The following is a 21,602-nucleotide window of genomic DNA, read 5'->3' on the forward strand; positions in this document are numbered from 1 at the left end:
AGTGCCTTGGCAGAGAAACTTGCTGTTTGCTGACATTGGTCTTGGCAGTGGGTAAGTTTGTTATTCTGTGGATCAATACCAGCCTTCCTCAGCTGTATTTCTGGCATAGTACTACTCACACAAGAATCCAGAGGAAGACTTGCCTATATCTTACAACCTCTCTATCATAGCCTCCTGTCCCACAAAAGATCCTGAGGAGGCACAGTTTCATCTCCAGTTCCTCTTGCTGCAGCTGCTGGAGTATTATCTTGCTTTTGCGGGAAACTGCTGGGATATGCATGCCCATGTGGGCCACTGGGACAGATTTACCAGCTTCCATCCTGCAGCAAACCCTGAAAGGGGGCCAGTCTTGGCACCAGTCCCTTTAATGGCACTTGGGGAACTGTGCCACCTGTTTAGAGAACTGCTTGGATATCTACTCATCTGGCTCACTGGGATGGCTTTCTGGCTTCAGTACCTTGTCAGATTTCCCACATAGTTTGGGTAACCTCCCTGGTGGCAAAGGCACACCAACCAGAGAGCCCTTATAAGACTTGCAGCAAATCTGGGCTTAGGACACCTCATGGTGCTGAAGTATTTGCAGTGGTCACTGGCATAGAAAGCAAGTCAGTCTCAAAACTTCTGAACAGTTCAGTAAAAAAAGGTGGACACATGAGCAGACATAGACACATATCTGTGAACATTGAGAACAAGCAAGGAAATGTTACCTCACCAGATGGACAAAATAAGGTGCCAGTGATTGACCCTAATGGGGTGGAGGTATGTGACTTGTCAAAGAATTCAAAATAGCTGTTTTAAGGAAATTCAGCAAACTCTAATAAAACAAATGGAAACAGTTCAGAAATTTATTGGAAACTTCTCAGAGATATTGAAATGATAATTTAAAAAAATTAAACAGAACTCCTGGAGCTGAAAAATATAATACAGTGAGAGAAACTAAACTCAGAAAGCATCAGTGGCAGAACTGATGAAGCAAAAGAAAGAAACTGTGAATTTGAAAGACAGGGTATTTGACTATATAGAGGAGATAAAAAGAATGAAGAGAGCTTAAGAAATGTATGGGATACTATCAAAAGAGCAAGTACAGGTCATTGGTGTTAAGAAGGAGTAGAGAAGGAACTGTTGTTGTGGTATGATGGGGGGTTAAAAAGGAGCAGAGAAAAAGCCAGAGGGTAAAAAGCTTGTTTAAAGAAATTATGCCTGTGAATATAGAATGGATTAAAATTATGTCTTTGTGGGGCTGACTGCTGCATCAGTATCCCATATGGGCAGCGTTTTGTGTCCTAGATGCTCCTCTTTCAATCTCAGTCCAGCTCCAGCTGCTGCAGCCATTTGGGGAGTGAACCAGCAGATGGAAGACCTTTCTCTCTGTCTCTCCCTCTCTCTGTAACTCTGCCTCTCAAATAATTAAAGAAAATCCTTTAAAAATTATATCTTTGTGAAAGCTGATGAAGAGAGGGGAGAGATGGAGAGGTATTGGGGTGGGGGAAGTGAAGAATGAGGGAAATGTGGTTGTCTTCTTGGAACTGTACTTATGGATTACAGAAAATTTGTTCTATTCATATTAATAAAAAATTTTTAAAGAGAAATGGAAAGATAAAGACTTTCCAAAACAAACAAAAACTGAGGGAGTTTATCACTGCAGGGCTAACGTATAAGCAATACTAAAGACGAGCCAGCGCCGTGGCTCACTAGGCTAATCCTCCACCTTGCGGCGGCCGGCACACTGGGTTCTAGTCCTGGTCGGGGCGCCGGATTCTGTCCTGGTTGCCCCTCTTCCAGGCCAGCTCTCTGCTGTGGCCCGGGAGTGCAGTGGAGGATGGTCCAAGTGCTTGGGCCCTGCACCCCATGGGAGACCAGGAAAAGTACCTGGCTCCTGCCATCGGATCAGCGCGGTGTGCCGGCTGTAGCGTGCTGGCCGCGGCGGCCATTGGAGGGTGAACCAACGGCAAAGGAAGACCTTTCTGTCTCTCTCTCTCACTGTCCACTCTGCCTGTCAGAAAAAAAAAAAAAAAAGAAATACTAAAGACAATGCTTTGAGCTGAAAGAAACAGACTTCAGTGATCAATGTGAAAACAAGTGGAGGTTTGAAGCTCATGGTAAAAGTAAATGTACAATTTATTCAGAATACTATAATGATGTAATGGTGGGGTATAAACTACTTATATCTTTTTATAAAGGGCAAAGTACAAAATATTAAAAATAATAACTATAATTTTATTGGATATATAATATTAAATGGTATAAAATCCAAAATGCGGAGATGGGAGGAGTTAAAGTACACACTTAAGTTATTTGCTTAATATAAGCTATTAAACTATAATTATACTCTAAAAATAAAAAGCAAGGAGTCAAAACATAAATACTAAAGAAAATCACTTAACCAGAAAGGAAAACAGTAAGAAGATAGAAAGGATATGCAAAACAACTAGAAAACCTTAAAAAATGCAATAGTAGGTCCTTATGTATCAATAACCAGGTGTAGGATGGCCAAGTGAATAAATATACAAACTCCTAGGGCAGATGTTGTGGCATAGCAGGTTAAACCACTGCATAGGATGCCTGCATCCCATATTGGAGTGCCTGGTTCAAGTCCTGGCTGCTTTGTACTTCCCATCCAGCTTCCTGCTAATGCACGTGGGAGGCAGCATATGATGGCATGTGAGTCATGTCATCCATGTGTGAGACCCAGATAGAATATTTGGCTGTGGCTTTGGTCTGGTTCAGTCCTGGCTCTTGTGGGCATCTAGGGAGCGAACAAGCCAAGGAAGATGTGTCTGTTTCTCTCTCTTTCCCTACTCCCTCCCACCCCATTACTTTGCCTTTCAAATAAAAAATTTTTTTGAGATTTATTTTTATTTTATTTGAAAGGCGGAGTTACAGAGAAGCTGAGGCAGATAGAGAGAGAGACACACACACACAGAAGTCTTCCATCCTCTGGTTCGCTCCCCAGATGGCCGCAACAGCCAGAGCTGCGCGATCCAACGCCAGGATCCAGGTGCTTCCTCCGGGTCTCCCACACGTGTGCAAGGGGACCAAGGACTTGGACCATCTTCCACTGCTTTATCAGGCCATAGCAGAGAGCTGAATCAGAAGTGAAGCAGCCAAGACTCGAACTGGCACCCATATGAGATGCTAGCACTGGAGGCAGCGGCTTTACCAGCTATGCCACAGCCCTGCCCCCATAAAAATCTTTTAAACATAATAAAAACTCCAACTGTTTGCTTCCTCCAAGGGACTCACTTCACCTGTAAGGACACACACACACACACACACACACAGTGGTATTAGATTGGAATTAGAGGTAAAATTGATTTCAAAAGATTTGTTCTCTGAAAGGACCTGTAAGACCCTCTGACTCTAACTTTAGGTAAAAAAAGATTCTTGCTTTTGAGGACTTAGGTGATTAGGTACCCTAATAGGTATTAGGTACCCTAATAATCAGACTAAATTTCCTTTCCCCCACTCAAGGTCCTTAATTTAATCACTTTTTTTTTTTTTTTTTGACAGGCAAAGAGAGAGAGAGACAGAGAGAAAGGTCTTCCTTTGCCGTTGGTTCACCCTCTAATGGCCGCCGCGGCTGGCGCACTGCGCTGCCGATGGCAGGAGCCAGGTACTTCTCCTGGTCTCCCATGGGGTGCAGGGCCCAAGTACTCGGGCCATCCTCCACTGCACTCCCTGGCCACAGCAGAGAGCTGGCCTGGAAGAGGGGCAACCGGGACAGAATCCGGCACCCCGACCGGGACTAGAACCTGGTGTGCCGGTGCCGCAAGGCAGAGGATTGGCCTAGTGAACTGTGGCGCCGGCCTAATTTAATCACATTTACAAACTCATTTATTGCCATTTAAGGTAACATGTTATGTTAGGATATGGACATGTTGGGGGGCATTATTCTGTCTGCCACATTAATGCAGTTATTGTTGCAGCCCACTACTTACTAAATTAAGGTAGTAGCCCATTTACTGTGAATGTAGCACCATCCTTGTGGGGAGTAAGAAGGGAGAAGGTAATCTGGAATACACTGATAAGGCTAATATAGAATATTCTGGCTGTGTGTGTATAGGTTACTATAGCAAAGTTATATGATAGGACTTCAAAAAGTTCATGGAAAATGGAATTAAAAGATAAAAATAAAGAATATAAACTTTCTCAATATAAGTCCATCAAGTTCAAGACACTTTTCAAAGCGATGATACCCACCATTTAATCCATACTCAAGGAACCAAGGAACTAACAATCCTGGTAATTTAACCATATCAATATAGTCATTACATAATTGACTAAAGAAAAATGGATGCTTTTTAAAGATATATATATAAAATATATATATATATATATATATATATATTTTGACAGGCGGAGTGGATAGTGAGAGAGAGAGAGACAGAGAGAAAGGTCTTCCTTTTGCCGTTGGTTCACCCTCCAATGGCTGCCACAGCTGGCGTGCTGCGGCTGGTGCACCGCGCTGATCCGAAGGCAGGAGCCAGGTGCTTCTCCTGGTCTCCCATGGGGTGCAGGGCCCAAGCACTTGGGCCATCCTCCACTGCCTTCCCGGGCCACAGCAGAGAGCTGGCCTGGAAGAGAGGCAACTGGGACAGAATCCGGTGCCCCGACCAGGACTAGAACCTGGTGTGCCGGCCGCCGCAAGGCAGAGGATTAGCCTATTGAGCCACGGCGGTGGCCAAAGATATATATTTTTTAAAGATTTATTTATTTGGGAGGCAGAGTTATAGTCAGAGAGAGGGAGAGGCATAGAGAGAGGTCCTCCATCTGCTGATTCACTCCCCAAATGACCACAACAGCTGGAATTGGGCCAATCCAAAGCCAGGAGCCAGGAGCTTCCTCTGGGTCTCCCACGTGTGTTAAGGGCCCAAGCACTTGGGCCATCCTCCTCTGCCTTCCCAGGCCATCAGTGGGGCACTTGATTGGAAGTGGAACAGCCGGGACTTGAACCTGTGCCTGGCCCTGCAGGCAGAGGCTTAACCTGCTTCACCACAGTGCTGTACCCAAAGATCTTTTTTAGATTAGGAAACAGGTGCCAGCATTGTGGTGCAGTGGGTAAAGCCACTGCCTGCAACGCTGGTATCCCAAATGGGCACCAGTTTGTGTCCTGGCTGCTCTACTTCTGATCTAGTTCCCTGCTAATGGCCTGAGGAAAAGAGAAGAAGATGGTCCAAGTGTTTGGGACCCTACCACCCATGTAGGAGACCCAGATGAAGCTCCTGGCTCTGGCCTGGCTCAGCCATGGCCCATTGTAGCCATCTGGGCAGTGAATCAGAAGATAGAAGGTCTCTCTCTCTGTAACTCTTTCAAACAAATAAATATTTTTTATTTTTATTAAAAAAAGGCACATTAGCAGAGAGCAGGATTGGAAGTGGAGCAGCTGGGTCTCGAATCTGTACCCATATGGGATGTCAGTGTCATGGGCAGTGGCTCTACCTGCTATGCCACAGTGCTGGTCCCTGAAAGGAAAGATTTTCAAAGATGACTTTCAGGTTTCTAGTTTAAGGAAGTGTGTAGATAAAGATTCCATGAACCAAGAAAGAAAAGACTAAGAAAGAGATTTGGAGGGAAGATCTGGTATTGTTTAGATTATGTGGGTTTGAAATCTTCTGAAGATATTGTAAACAAAGACTCAAATAGGCATTTAGGTACATGATTGGAATTCACAGGTGGAGTTTAGGCATCATTTATTTATTTATATATATGTGTATATATATATATTTAAAGATTTTACTTATTTATTTGAGAGGTAGAATTACAGACAGTGAGAGAGACAGAAAGAAAGGTCTTCTATCCGTTGGTTCACTTCCCAAATGGCCACAATGGCTGGAGCTGTGCCGATCTGAAGCTAGGACCCAAATGCTTCTTCCCAGTCTCCCATGTGGATGCAGGGGCCCAAGGACTTGGGCCATCCTCTACTGCTTTTCTAGGCCATAGCAGAGAGCTGGATTGGAAGAGGAGCAGCAGAGACTAGCACCAGCGCCCATATGGGATGCCGGCACTGCAGACGGCTGTTTTACCCACTATACCACAGCACAGGCCCCCTAACATTGGAATTTAAAGTCATGGGAATTAATCAGTGAGGAATTAATCACTGATCAGAGATCAGTGAGGGGGTGAATATATGGAGAGAAGAGAACCCAAGAATAGATATAAGTGTTACAAATTCATCACCCAAAAGCAGAAACTGGAATGCAGACATGTTTTAATTAGCCCATATTTAAAATTGAATTGTGTTTTTAATTAGTTGCTCACATTTTAACATTGAAAGAATTTACAGAAAAATCTAGACCTCTGTGTTCTCTTTAGAAACTGTCTTTAAAAATCCATGGAAAATGTATATCATTAAAAAGACTTATACATGGATTTCAAATTTTTTTGTGTCAAATTATCATTTAGTTTTATTTTTCTAGAAGCTCTTTGAAGTACCCTTATATTTTTTCACTGTAACAGCCTGAGCTCTTCTTTGTAGTATGGTCTGTCTAGTTGACCATGGACTCTATACTGCTCCTTTTTTACTTTCACTTAGAGTGTTTTACTCAAATGCCTCTCTCTGTTTTTGAATTCAAAACCCCAGGCTTAGAAAATTAGAACAGATTGAGCCAACAGAAGAACCTATAAAGGAGAGCAAGTGTTACAGAAGGCTAGACTGGAAAGTGTTAAATACTCCTGAGAGGCTGAGCAGAAGGAAGGCAGGAAAGGGCTGGCTCAGCACTGGGAATGGTTTTCAGGTGAAGACAGATGAGAAAGGAGAGGCAGTTATTTTCAGAACTCAGAAAGCTGAAGAGCACAGTTAGAGGGGCAAGAGGGTGGTCTTTGGAGATATTAGAGAATATATGAACAGTGCATTCAGGAGGTAGAGATTAGTGATGCAGGGAAGATGGTTATTAAGTGCAGACCTCGGAGAGCGGGTGGCCTTGCTAGGTGAAAGCACTGAGGCTCAGGAAGGAGGGAGGAAAGCACTGGTCCTGATGTAGGGGAAACACCGAGGGTTAGCAGAGATGGGGATCAGCAGTGTTCTCGCAGAACCAGAGAATTATTTTAAACTGAATACGTGGGCTAAATATAGATTTATTTAGACTAAATACAGACCAGAATTCAATTTGTTAGAATCTGATGGCAGTTTTTATATAGAGAATATACTAGTTGTAATTACAGTTTCATGATATTGAAAATGATTAGAAACATTATTTCATATATTATAGGTAAGAAACTGAGGCTCAGGCATGGGAATTTTGAGTTCCCTGCTGAGACAAACTGGAACTTGAAACTAAATCATAAGCCCCTGACACACCAGTAGTTCTCAGTTGTTTAAGTGAATAATGAGGTACCTTAATTAATCTTGGGGAAGTGTTAGTTGATTATTTTTGGTCAGAGTTTAGAGAACATCATGACTGGGAGAATTTAAAAGGAAAAAAATTTCTAAAGCTGATTTGGAGACTCTCTTGAAAGCATTGTTAAAATCACAGAAAATACTTCTGTTGAGAGGAAAAAGTATTAAATGTTTACTTACCTGTTATTAAATTTAAAGACAAATCTGAAATCCCATCTTTTCTTCATTTTCTTCCTGCCTAATAAAAATATGTTTGATTCTAAATATGTGCCTTATAATTGCCCTTCTGGCTTTTGAATTGTTTTATTTGATGCCTCTAATTTTGTCTTGATTCACATTCTTACCATGAAATGACCCTTTCAAGTTTTGGATCAGCCCTGACTTGCCAAAGTTTGTAAACTGAAAGAATAGTTCCTAAAGTACCTGAATCTTTTCAGGGCAGTTTTGTGTACACTCTTAAACTGCAGCTTCTTTTCCACCACATCATTCGTAAATGAGAGCCTCTAACGAAGTAAATCAGGCAAATAAATAAAGTTAGCAAACTTTGGTGGGATTGCTTAAGTTGCTCTTTTGCTTTTATGACTTTTATTATTTTTACAGCTAGAAGGTTTTACCACACTCATCCCCATTAAAGCTTGTCATAGTTTCCCTGTCTCTGAGTATAGGCAGCTCAGATAAATGATAAAGCATTTTAAGAGGCTCACAATGTCAGTGTTTATCCTCATGGTCACATTTTCTTTTCAATATTTTAATGTCTGGAGATCACTTGAGCTAATCATTGATTAGAAAGGAAGCAATCAAAATGCTCCCTGATCTCCTCTGATTAGTTATGAAATGCGGAGATAAGATTGCATTTCCTCTGCCTGGTTCACATTAAGGCACTGATTTCAGGAATCCAAATTTATTTCACCCTGTTCCCTTTGCAAACCATTTCCTGCCTTTGTTTCCTGTGCCACAGGTTTCCTAGATCCTGGTCACAAAAATCACAGTTTTATCCTTGACAAGTCCTCTTCTATCTCTCTCTGGATTCCCATATTAACTTATTCGCCAAGTCTTTAGATTCTATCTTTGTGATCTCTAGAATTTGCCTCTTTCCATTTTAGTGTCATCACTCTGAGACCGTTGTGTCTTTCTTAGCTGAACTTCTTACTGACTTGACAGTATACCATAGATTCTTTTCTTGAGTAAAAAGTTCTGTGTATGGACACCACCTCTCCTATCACCTTGCCAGAATTCTGAAATTTTTATTGTTCATTGCTTCTAAGGGGAGCTATAGCACAGAGGAAGACTTTAGGATCAGACAGGCTTAGTTCTAATCTCAATTGATGAGAATAGTAACAGTTGCCTTATAGGATTTTTTTTTGTGAGATTTGGAAATAGAGTGTATATTATTTCTTGGATGCCTTATATGGTAGACTTAACTGGAAAGGGAGCAGAGGAATTTTTGATTTAGAAGGATCTAGGTTACAAAGTATTAAGTAAAAGGATTGAGGTATCTCTTACCCTTTCATAAATGGTTCAGAAAAATATTTTTTTTTTATTTGACAGAGATAGATAGACAATGAGAGAGAGAGACAGAAAGATCTTCCGTCCTGTCGTTCACCCGCCAAATGGCTGCTACGGCTGGCGCACTGCGCCGATCCGAAGCCAGGAACCAGGTGCCTCCTCCTGGTCTCCCATGCGGGTGCAGGGGCCCAAACACTTGGGCCATCCTCCACTGCCTTCCCGGGCCACAGCAGAGAGCTGGACTGGAAGAGGGGCAGCCGGGACTGGACCCCAGTGCCCATATGGGATGCTGGTGCCGCAGGCAGAGGATTAACCAAGTGAGCCACTGCACCGGCCCCCAGAAAAATAATTTAAATAAATATATATATTTCAAAATAAAATTTTAAAGGTTATAATAAAGAGCAAAAAAATAAATCTAGAAGTTGCATAAGAGTTCAATAAGCAGAAAATTAGGTTGGGGTAGGGAGGATTGGATAATGGAGGGAATAAGTAAGCATTCCAGGCAGAAAGAACAGGGTAAGTTTAAAATGAGTGAAGAAGAGCAGACTAGTGTTGACAGTGTGAGATTAGAGAGACCAGGGACAGTTGTTACAATGAGAGAAATTAGATTATGAAGCCTTGTGTATGCCTTGCATAAGTGCCTTTGTCACTTAAAGTAGCCACATAGGATGCTCATACTCCAGGGGATGAGAAAAATGGTCTGTTGGGACACAAAAAGAAAATGCTCTAATGTTTGGATATATGTTTCTTCTTTTACATTTTTCCCAAAATTCTATTTTATATGTTTTAAAATATATTTGGTATCTTAGCACCACAGTATGTATACTTTATAAGTAAATATGCATAAATGAGGTTCATTAAACATATTTTTGCTCTCAGACTTGGGTGACTACTTCTTTAGATATTTCTTGCCTTGTGACCAGAGTGATTTTTTTTTTTTTTTTTTTTTTTTTTTTTTTTTGACAGGCAGAGTGGACAGTGAGAGAGAGAGACAGAGAGAGAAAGGTCTTCCTTTTGCCGCTGGTTCACCCTCCAATGGCCGCCGCTGCAGCCGGCGCACCGCGCTGATCCTGGCAGGAGCCAGGATCCAGGTGCTTTTCCTGGTCTCCCATGGGGTGCAGGGCCCAAGCACCTGGGCCATCCTCCACTGCACTCCCTGGCCATAGCAGAGAGCTGGCCTGGAAGAGGGGCAACCGGGACAGAATCCGGCGCCCCAACCGGGACTAGAACCCGGTGTGCCGGCGCCGCAAGGTGGAGGATTAGCCTATTGAGCCACGGCGCCGGCTCAGAGTGATTTTTTTAAAAGGCAAAACAGATCATTCTGATCCCATATGTATATGTGCATGTAGTTTTTTAACAGTTTTACTTTGTCCTTAGGATAAAGTCCAAATCTGAATCAAACATTTTTTTTAGATTTATTTCTTTATTTGAAAGGCCAAATGACAGAGAAGAGACACAGAGAGATTCAGATTGATCATCCATCCACTGGTTCATTCCCTAAATGGCCACAATAGCCTGGTCTGGGCCAGGCCAAAGCCAGGAGCCAGGACCCAGGAACTCTATCTTAACACATGGGTGGCTGATACCCAAAACTTAGGCCATCTTCCGCTGCCTTCCAGGGTGCATTAACAGGAAGCTGGATCAGAAGTAGAGCAGCTGGGACTGGAGCTGGAATTGCAATATGGCATGTCTGTGTCACAGATGACAACTTAACTACAACTCTGGCCCCTGAATCAGGTTTTAACATGGATTTAAAAGCTCTTATTAGTCAAGCTCCTTAAAGCCATGCCAGTCTCATTATCAGATTCCTATTCCAAATCATTGGTGGTCTAATCCAAGCTCTCTTTATTTTTTAAAAATTAATCTGAATTAACTCTGCATAATCTTTCTACATAGGATAATCCCTTAAAAAAAAAAAAAACTCCAGTTTATTTTTCAACTCCTAGCTTAAATGTGTCTTTTGACCCCCTATATGAAGTAATTAATTACCCTTTGAAGAGATTACCATAGTCCTGAAACCTTCCTTTTTGTAATTTTCATGGTTTGGATAAAGTTCTGAGGCAGAAACCACATTTCTGTTGTTCACCCCTTCTGCTCAGTGGAAATGCTCGGAGCATTAAGTACAGAGTGAATATTTGTTGAAAAGGAATGGGTTCTTCATCAGAGAAATGCTGGTTGAAATCATAATGAAATACCACCTCACATTTACTGGGATGGCAGTCATCACTAAGTCAGACAGTAGGTATTGATAAGATTATAGTGAAATTTCATATATTGCTGGTACGAATGTAAAATGGTATGGGTGATTTAAAATATACTTCCTGAAAGTGTTAAACCATATGACCCAGTATTTCTACTCCTAAGTATACATCTGTGAGGAAGAAAAACATTAAGTCCACGTAAAAATCTGTTTATCAATGTTTACAGCAGCTTTTTATAATGGCCAAAATGTGGAAACAACAGCTGTCTGCCTTAGCTCAGGCTGCCATAACAAAACACCTTAGACTGGGTGGCTAAAACAGTGAACATTTGTCTCATGGCTCTGGAGACTGGGAAGTCCAAGATCAAGGTGTGGGCTAATGGAGGTCCTGGTGAAGACCCTCTTCTTGGCTTACAGACACGTGGCTTTGCTCTGTGCAGAGAACAAGCTTTGATCTTTTCCTCTTATAAGGACATAAGATGATGGCTTCATCTAAACCAAATTACATCCCAAAGCTCTCACCTCCAGATACTGTTACATTGGAGGATAGGTTCAACAGATGAATTTTGGAGAAATACAGTCAATCCAGTCCATAACAATATCCATCACCTGGTGAATGGAAAGCTAAAGTGTAGTATGTCCATATGATGGAATATTTCTCATCTATAAAAGGGATGAAGCACTGATGCCTGTTACTGTATGTATGAATATTAAAAATATTATTAAGTGAAAGAAACTAGACATGAAAGACTGGTTGCATGGTTTCATTTATATGAAATGGCCGGAATAGGCATTATAGAGACAAAATGTTGATTAATGATTACCTAGGACCAGAAGGATTGAGGGAAAATGTAGAACGATCATTAATATACATGGAGTTTCTTTTGGGGGTATTGAAAATATTCCAAATGTAGGTTAATATGATATTTGTGTAATTCTGAATATACCAAAACAACTGAATTACATGCTTTTTAAAATTTTTGATTAACAGATAATACTTATATTTTGAAAACTATTTATGTTTAATTTGAAAAGCAGAGATAGAGGAAGAGAGACAGAGATCTCCCTTCACTGGTTCATTTCAGATGCCCACAACAGCCAGGGCTGCTCCTGGCCGAAGTTGGGAGCCAGGAGTTCAATCCAGGTCTCCCGCATGGGTGGGTGGCAGGGACCCAGTCACTTGAGTCATCACTGCTGGCTCCTAAGGTGCACATTAGTAGGAAAGTAGGAAGCTGGATTCAGGAACAGAGCTGAGACTCAAACCTAGACATTCTTAACTGCTACACCCAATTTCCCACCACCCTCAATGAATTGTATACTTTAAATGAATCAGTTTAATGGTATGTGAATATACCTCAATAAGACAAGTATAAACAAACTTTAGCATAAACTTATAGTTTGCTTTAAAGGGCAACATAGAAAATACTGTATGGAGAAAGGTGATGCTGTTCTATCTCTTTGTATTCGCTATGTACAGAAATGTCCATTGCAGCAGAGTAATTTATAAAGGAAGTTATGGAAATAAAGAAAATGGAGGTCTAAATCTAAAGATGCCCCCTCCACCAAGTCCAAAAGGAATTTGTAACCCTATAGCTATTGAATGGATTTTCCTTCAGAATCCTGTTTTATGTGTTGCCCAGATTGTTGAATGGAAACAAATTGTAGTGATCTCTTAAAATTAAATCAGACATTTACTGGCGGGAGTTTGGTCTAGTGGCTGAGATGCCATTGGGATGCCTGCATCACATTTGGGTCGTGGCTCTGTGTCAAATTCCAGCCTTTTACTAATGTACTCCTGGGAGGCCGCAAGAGCTGGCTCAGTAGACAGGTCCCTGCCACCCATGCCAGAGACCTGGATTAAGTTTCTAGCGCCTGGCTGTTGCAGGCATTTGGGAATTGAGCCAATGGATGGGAGCACTGTGTGTGTGTGTGTGTATGTGTGTGTCCCTGCCTTCAAATAAGTCAAATACATTAAAAATGTTTTTAAAATAGAAAAACCAGGCATTTAATGCTATATAATATAAAGTAACAAGAAAACATTTTGAAAGAGTTTGAATAGAACAGTCCATGAGTAAGGCAAAGTGAAGTGGCTGCTCTGCCTTTCAGGATACACAGCCCGCTTCATTTTTATTTTTGTACTTCATAGTGCATTGTGTGACTAGGTAACTCACATGGGTTTTTTCCTTCCCCTAAATAATTTTTCCATCTTTGAACCTTCTAATTTATCATTTGGAAACAAAACAAAGTAAAACATTAACTATCTCTGGTAAAATGAGTGTAGAATCTATTTTTATTTTTCCCATCTTATTTTGAGGAGTAAAAATAATGACAATGTTTTGTGTTGTGACTTTTTTAAAAAAGCAGGAGTAACAAATACCTTAAATTTTTTCTCATGTGGCATCTATAAATTATTTGGTGATATTCCTACTCAGCATGTTTGTTGGGATAACCCCTATACATTCTCTACTGTCATTCGTGCTTTCTCAGATTTCCTTTACAATGTCCCTTCTCTGTGCTCCCACAGCACTCTACATATCTCCATGCACAGGCTCCTTTTGCCTGGCTCCTCCATTAGAACATTTGCTTTTTTAAAGGCCAATGACGGAATAAAATAAATCTTTAAAAAAAAGGAGGACGGGGAGGGGGGCTGGCGCTGTGGCTCAGTGGGTTAATGCCCTGACCTGAAGTGCTGGCATCCCATATGGTCACTGGTTCTAGTCCCGGCTGCTCCTCTTCTGATCCAGCTCTCTGCTATGGCCTGGGATAGCAGTGGAAGATGGCCCACGTCTTTGGGCCCTGCACCTGTGTGGGAGACCTGGAGGAAGCTCTTTGGCCCCTGCCTTCGAATTGGCACAGCTTTGGCCATTGCAGCCATCTGTGTAATGAACCATCGGATGGAAGACTTCTCTCTCTGTCTCTGCCTCTCTCTGTAACTCTGCCTGTCAAATAAATAAAATAAATCTTTTAAAAAAAAAAGCCAATGAGTAGATCTGATCTTTGTACCTCAGCATCTGAACTGAATTTGGCAAATAGGAAGTGCTTAGTAAATGCTGAACTGAACCTAATCAGAGAAGAAGTCCTGTTGTTAGATGTTATAAGGGCTGATTGATCAGTTGATTTTTTTTGAAGTTGAAAATATATATATATATGTATATATATATGTGCACATACATACCCATACACCCTCTTTAAGTTTTATTTTTGTTAACACATCCAGTTGTATAGTCTTTGAGAAAGATTTGATGTAGGACATGACCTCTGAATATGGGACCCTAAATTTAGTTCTACTTAGTGTTTTGTGTATTACAATTGGCAGTTTTTGGGGCTGGTGCTGTGGCATAGTGGGTAAAGCCACTACCTGCAGTGCTGGCATCCCATATGGGTGCCGGTTCGAGTCCCAGCTGCTCCACTTCCGATCCAGCTCTCTGCTGTGGCCTGGGAAAGCAGTAGAAGATGGTCCAAGTCCTTGGGCCCCTGCACCCATGTGGGAGACCTGGAGGAAGCTCCCAGCTCCTGACTTTGGATTGGCACAGCTCTGGCCGTTGCGGCCAGTTAGGGAGTGAACCAACAGATGGAAGACTCTCTCTCTGTGTCTGCCTCTCCTCTCTTTGTGTAACTCTGACTTTTAAATAAATAAATAAATCTTTTTCAAAAAGACAGTTTTTAATACCCTAAAACAAAAATAGTTCTTTTAAAATTCAGGCAGTTGGTGGAAGAACTTAACACATGAATACAGAATCTTTTTAAGGTTTTACTATTTTTCCCAAACTTTAACAGAAACCTCTCTCAGATCTAATTCAACAGCAGGTGTTATTAGCAACTCACTCTTACTGAATCTGTTGTAGCATCTAAAATGGTTCATATAGAAACAACAGCTCTCTTTTTGCAGTCGTATTTCTGATAACTAAATTCAGTAGCATCAACAGGATTGATAACAAACATAACTGAGTCTCTTAGTAAGCATACAGCACAGCAATTTAGATCCGAAGTACAAGGGAGTACCAAAGAGTAGCTAACCAGCTGTAAACATTAAAGCTTACCTGGGTGTCAGATTATGTGTTTTAGAAATAGTGGAATATGTTGGTCTAGTAAATCACTTAGTACAGGGAATTTGAGAGAAATATTTATCCTGTACTTTTGTTTTCCTTTAAAATCAATGCTTTGAAATATCTTATTGTCTTCTCAAGTCACTCTGATAATCCCAAAGAATTTTATGCTAATTTTTAAAATTTGTTTTAATTTCAGTGGTAGGAATGGGATCCTGGTGCTTCCACATGACTCTGAAATACGAAATGCAGGTTAGTAATGACAAAAATGATTAAATGCTTATTTCTCTTAATCCAGAGAATCTAGACCCACTTCAAATTTGAGAAAAGAACATGTAACTAAAGGATGGTTTAAAGATGGGATTTGTAGGGGCAGGTGTTTGGCCTAGCCATTAAGATGCCCACATCCCATTGCCAGGGTTTGACAGCCACCTATGGCTCCTGATTCTGGTATCCTGTAATGCTCACCCTTGGAGTCAGGAGTAATGGCTTAAATAGTTGAGTCCCTGGCACCCTAATGAGACCTGGATTGAGTTCCCAGCTCAAAACTTCAACCTGGCCCTGCCCTTATTGCCTTGGACATATGGGGAGTGAACCAGTGAATGGGAGCACCTTCTATCTCTCTCTCTCTCTCTTTCTCTCACTGTCTCTTTTTCTCTTTCATCTCCTTGCCTTTCAAGTAAATAAAATAAAAATAAGTAACATTTTTTAAAGAAAAACCACACATGGAGTTTATGGTTTTTATTTTTTGGTAAAAATAAGATTTATATTCTCTAGTTTTTTTTCCAGGCAGGGGATCCAAATCAACCCAGTGAAGTAAAGAAGGAAGCAGATAAGGTGTCCAAAAGGAAACAAGTGAAAGCAGTAGGGCCTTTTGACTGTCCCTTTGCTATTGTGTGCTTTTAGAGCAGTGTTAGAAAGTAGGATCACATGGGGACCAGCATTGTGGCACAGCAGGTGAAGCTGTGGCTTCAGATGCCAACATCCCAACTGGAGTGCTGGTTTTAGTTCTGGCTGCTCCATTTCTTATCCAGCTCCCTGCAAATACACCTGGGAAAACAACAGAAGATGGTCTGAGTGCCTGGATGGAGTTCTAAACTTCTGACTTCCACCTGGCCCAGCCCTGGCTATTGTGGACATTTGGGGAGAGAACCAGTAGATGAATTATCTCACTCTGTCTTCCCTCTCTCCTTGTTATTCTGCCTTTCAAATATATAAATAAACCTTAATGTTTTTTCAAAAAAATTACAATGAAACATCTTTAAAAGAGTTAGTTCACCAAGACAGTACATTCTTATTCTTAGATGCCTACAGCTTTTCAAGTCTCTATAGCATCCATTTGAATAGGCCAGTCCTACTAGCTGGTAAAGTGTTAGAGCTATACAAGCATTCTTGCTGTAAGGAAGCCAGCTGTCTAGTCTCCAAATTTTTATCCCTTAGTTTCCCATAATTAACTCAGTACCTTCTAGAACAGCACTTGTAATAAAGTGTGAACTACATACATAATTTGAAATTTTTTGTGGCTGGTGTTGTAGCACAGCTACCTGCACCAGTTTGAGTCCCAGCTGCTCCACTTAGGATCCAGTCCCTGCTCATGTGCCTGGGAAAGCAGCAGAATATGGCTCAAGTGCTTGGACCCCTGCTATCCATGTGGAAGATAAGGATGGAGTTCCTGGCTCCTGGCTGTTGTGGGCATTTGGGGGGTGAATCAGCATACCTTCTTTCTCTGTCTATCCCTTTCTCTGTCACTTTGCTTTTCAAATAAACTAAATATTTAAAAAAAAATTTAGAGATGGGTGTTTGGTACAGCTATTAAGACACCTCTTCGACACTCATATCCTGTATCAGACTGCCTGGGTTCTAGTTTCAGCTTCACTTCCAAGCCAGACTTCCTGCTAATGCACACTCTGGGAGGCAGCAGATGATGGTTCAAGTACTTGGGTCTCTTCTACCCATGTGGAGACCTAGAGGGAGTTCCTGGCTCCTGACTTTGGCCTGGCCTAGCCACAGCTGTTGTGGGGATTTGGGGATGAACCAGTAGGTAGGAGATCTCTGGTTGCCCCTCTCCATCTCTTTTTTTCTCCTCTCTCTGCCTTTCAAATAAATAAAAATAAATTTAAAAGTTAGAAAATGTTCTACTATCCATCTTGAGATAAGTAAAAAGAAATAGGTGAAATTAATTTGGTAATGCATTTAGCCTCATATATCTGAAGTATTCAACATATGAATATAATCAATATAAAATTTATTGGTAAGATAATTCACATTTTGAAATGTGTTTATTTTATACTTGAAATAAATTTCGATTCATATTAGGTTTATTTTTCAATGTTCCCTAGCCACATTGGAGCCGCTACTGGCTACCATATTAGGTAGTGATGTTCTGAAAAGATCTGCATATACAATCATCTATGAATGTTTAGTTACAGCCATATGACATGTATGATCATTAACTGTTAGGACGGATTCTGATAACAGAATCCGTGTCATGTGTGCTGAGTGTGTTCTACTTGACTTGGAGAATTTATAGATGGATAATATACTAATCTGACCCTTATCAAGCATAGAACATACTTTTTCTCACATTTTCTGACTGGAAAAGCAGGCTTATAAACAATGATACAATATGAAAATTATTTTTAAAGAAGTATGATAGCACAGCAGGAATTGAAAGTGTCTATGAAAGCTGAAGACATTTGGGATTCCCAGTTGGAAAAGGGAAACTGTGCACTGCTTTAGGTCAGGGGAAAATAGAAGCAAAAAAGTGGGAGAAGTACATTCCCAGGGAAGAGTTGGAGAGAAAGCTGCAGTGAAAATTCTACAGAAGGAAGAAGGACAATGTGGATTGGCCTAGAAGGTGCTGACACCCAGCAACAAGCACGGATACTACAAGACCCCACAGCCAAGAGCCAGAGGAAGTGCTAGCTTTGGAGAATGAGATGAGAGCAGGTTGCAGAAGCCTGTACCACTGGCAGTACAGCTGGAGTGACTGGCAAAGTACACTGTCTTTGAGTCCAGCCTGGGGCCTTAAGGGGGACAGGGTACTCACCTAACCCAGCAAAAAAAAGGGATGCATTTCTCTCTCCCTATCCCGCCACAATGCCTTCTGACAACCAGTTGGCAGAGGGGGCCATTTGACATCAGTAGCAGCTGCAGTGGCTCTTGTGCCTGTGCCCAGCAACTGGCGGGAACAAGGTGCCATTTTGACACCAGTAGTCTCTCAACATATCACAGGCTCAGGGGTTCAAACCACCTATGTGGAGCAGCCACAAGCAGCTGGCTCTGAAAACAGGTCTGCCTCTCCATGGACAGGATAACATAGCAGGGTGAAGCGGACCCTCTGCAGCCTGTGACTGTGGGAGCCTTGTGTGCGGAGACTGTGGGAACTCTGACTGCGCTGTAGGATGTATCTGGGTCTCTGGGCAATCACTGTGTGTGACGCCAAAGGCTCAGAGCTCCCTGATTGTATGAGGAGGGTCATTGTAGCAGGATCCATGTTCACATGAGAAATGCACAGATCCTTTGGGTGGCTTATATGGCAGCATGGGTGAGTCTTGTAGCCACAGTGGGCTAACCCAGGGCATTGATCACCTTGGAAGATACGAGGTGAAGGTGTGATTATACCAAGAGAGGTGACCATGTCCTCTTCCCTGCTGACAAAAAAGATCTAACACACCCAACTTGGGTGTCACCCTGGATATTTGCACCACACTGGAACACTGAGGAAACAAAAGATTAATCATAGGATTATTCAGAAGCAATGAGAAGCAAATCCACAAAGTAAAGAAATACACACATTACATGGAAGAAAAATTCTCCCATGAGATTGAGATTTTGAAGAGAAATCAAACTGAAATATTAGAAATGAGAATTCAGTATGTCAAATAAAAATTCAGTGGAAAGCCTCAGCAAAAGACATGGTGAGGCAGAAAAAAAGAGTATCTGAGCTAGAAGACAAATCTTTGGAAATTTATCAGACCGAAAAAAAAAAAAAGAAAGAAAGAAAGAAAAAAGAAGAAATTAGAAAACTTAGAAACAGTGTTGGAGATTTATGGGATACTATAAAACGACCTAAGATACAGGTCTTAGGAGTTCCTGAAGGTGTAGAAAGAGAGAATGGGTTAGAAGGCCTATTCTGTGAAATAATAGCAGAACTTCCCTAATTTGGAGAAAGAAGGGGACATTCCAAGTACATGAGGCACATAGAACTAATAGATATGACCAGAGAAGATCTTCACCATGACACATTATAGTCAGACCTTCAGCACCTAAACAAAAAGAAAAGTTTCTAAAATGTGCATGAGAGAAATGCCAGATTATATTCAGAGGATCCTTAATTAGATTCACAGCTGACTTCTCATCAGAAACTCTGCAGGCTAGGAGAGAATGAAGAGACATAGTCCTAGTCTTAAAAAAAAAAAAACTGTCAGTCTAGAATACTGTATCCTATAAAGCTCTCATTTATGAATGAAGATAAAATAAAGACCTTCCATAGCAAACAGTAATTGAAAGGGTTTGTCACCACACATCCAACCTTACAGTTGATGCTTAAGGATGTGCTACACACAGAAACACAAAAAAGGTAGTCATCATTATGAAAGAATGTGAAGGCAGAAAATATCCCAGTAAAAGTGCAAAGAAAATCCAAAGCAAACAATAGGAATAATTATGGAAAAATGGCAGGACCAAGTCATTACTTATCAGTAGTAACCTTGAATGTAAATCACCTAAATTGTCCATTAAAAGATACAGACTGAATGGATTAAAAAACAAGATTCATCTTTGCTGCCTACAAGAAACACACCTCACCAATAAAGATACATGCAGGTTGAAAGTGAAAGGATGGAAAAAGATATTCCATGCTAATGGAAAGTAACAAAGAGCAAGTGTAGCCATCCTAATATCAAACAAAATAGACTTTAACACAAAAACTGTTAAAAGAGAAAAAGAAAGGCATTATGTAATGATTAAGGGATCTATATGCACCTAATTCCAGGGTGCCTGGCTATTTGCAATGAAAGTTAATAGAGTGGGAGCTGGCGCTGTGGCGGAGTGAGAGTAAAGCCTCTGCCTGCAGTGCCAGCATCCCATATGGGTGCTGGTTTATGTCCCAGCTACTCCACTTCTGATCCAGCTCTGTGGTATGGCCTGGGAAAGCAGTTGTAGATGGCCCAAGTCCTTGGGCCCTGGAACCCATGTGGGAGACTCAGAAGAAACTCCTGGCTCCTGGCTTTGGATCGGCACTACTCCAGGTGTTGCAGCCAATTGGGGAGTGAACCAGCGGATGGAAGACCCCTCTCTCTCTGTCTCTGCCTCTTCTCTCTGTGTACTCTGACTTTCAAATAAATAAAGCTTTTTTTAAAAAAGTTAACGGAGTGAAAGGGAGGCATAGACTCCAATACTATAGTAATGGAAGGGGCCAGTGCCATGGTGTAGCAGGTAAAGCTGCCACCTGCAGTGCCAGCATCCCATATGGGGACCAGTTTGAGTCCTGGCTGCTCCACTTCCAATCCTGGGAAAGCAGTAGAAGATGGCCCAAGTCCTTGGTCCCCTGCACCTGCGTGTGAGACCCAGAAGAAGCTCTTGGCTCCTGGCTTCAAATCAGCACAGCTCCAGCCATTGCAGCCAGTTGGGGAGTGAACCAGCGAATGAAAGACCTCTCTCTCTCTCTCTCTCTCTGCCTCTCCTTCTCTCTGTGTAACTCTTTCAAATAAATAAATCAATCATTTAAAAAAGTAGTAATGGAGGACTTCAACACCCACTTTCATCAGTGGACAGATCAACCAGATAGAAGATCAACAAAGAAACAGCAGAGCTAATTGACACTATGCACCAAATGGAGCTAATGGATGTCTACAGAACCTTTAATCCCACAGTTGAAGAATATTCAATCTTTTCATCCACGCATGGAACTTCCTCTACGTTAGTCCATATTCTAGGCCATAAAGCAAGTCTCAGCAATTAAAAAAAAATTAAATCCTACCATGCAACTTTTCTGACCACAATGGAATGAAGGTTACAGTCAACAACTCAAGGATCTTTGGAACATATGTAAATACATGGAGACTGAATAACATGTTCCTGAATGAAAGTGGGTCATAGAAGAAATGAAAAGAGAAATAAAAGAAATTACTGGAAAGGAATGAAGATTACAGTACAACACATCAATACTTATGGGGTATAGCAAAAGAAGTGTTAAGAGGGAAGTTTATAGAAATTTGTGCCTACATCAAGAAATTGGAAGGGCATCAAATAAATGAGCTATGAGTACATCTCAAGGACCTAGAAAAACAACAAACAAAACCCCAAATTAATAGGAGGAAGCAAATAATTAAAATTGGAGAAGAAATAAAAAAAAGAAACAAAAAAATACAAAATGTCAATGAAATGAAGAACTGGTTTTTTGAAAAATAAAACTGATACACCATTGGCCCAACTAACCGAAAAAAAGTGGTGGAGCCTTGAGCTTTTTCAAGATGGTGGCATAGGAAGGGAGCTCACTGCTCTAGTCTAG

The 21,602-nt window shown here is 41.3% G+C and overlaps 1 protein-coding gene across 2 annotated transcripts in view; it reads left to right on the top strand.

Moving 5' to 3' along the window:
• The window catches only part of ACER3 (alkaline ceramidase 3), a 158,150-nt gene that overhangs the window by 54,973 nt on the left and 81,575 nt on the right, over positions 1–21,602 (top strand). For both annotated transcript variants that reach the window (XM_008263677.4, XM_008263685.4), the window contains one exon: positions 15,288–15,340. In XM_008263677.4, coding sequence (XP_008261899.1) covers positions 15,288–15,340 — 53 coding nt within the window. The remainder of the gene's footprint in view (positions 1–15,287; positions 15,341–21,602) is intronic.

The sequence above is a fragment of the Oryctolagus cuniculus genome, chromosome 1 (genome assembly GCF_964237555.1).
Source record: "Oryctolagus cuniculus chromosome 1, mOryCun1.1, whole genome shotgun sequence".
Lineage (NCBI taxonomy): Eukaryota > Metazoa > Chordata > Mammalia > Lagomorpha > Leporidae > Oryctolagus > Oryctolagus cuniculus.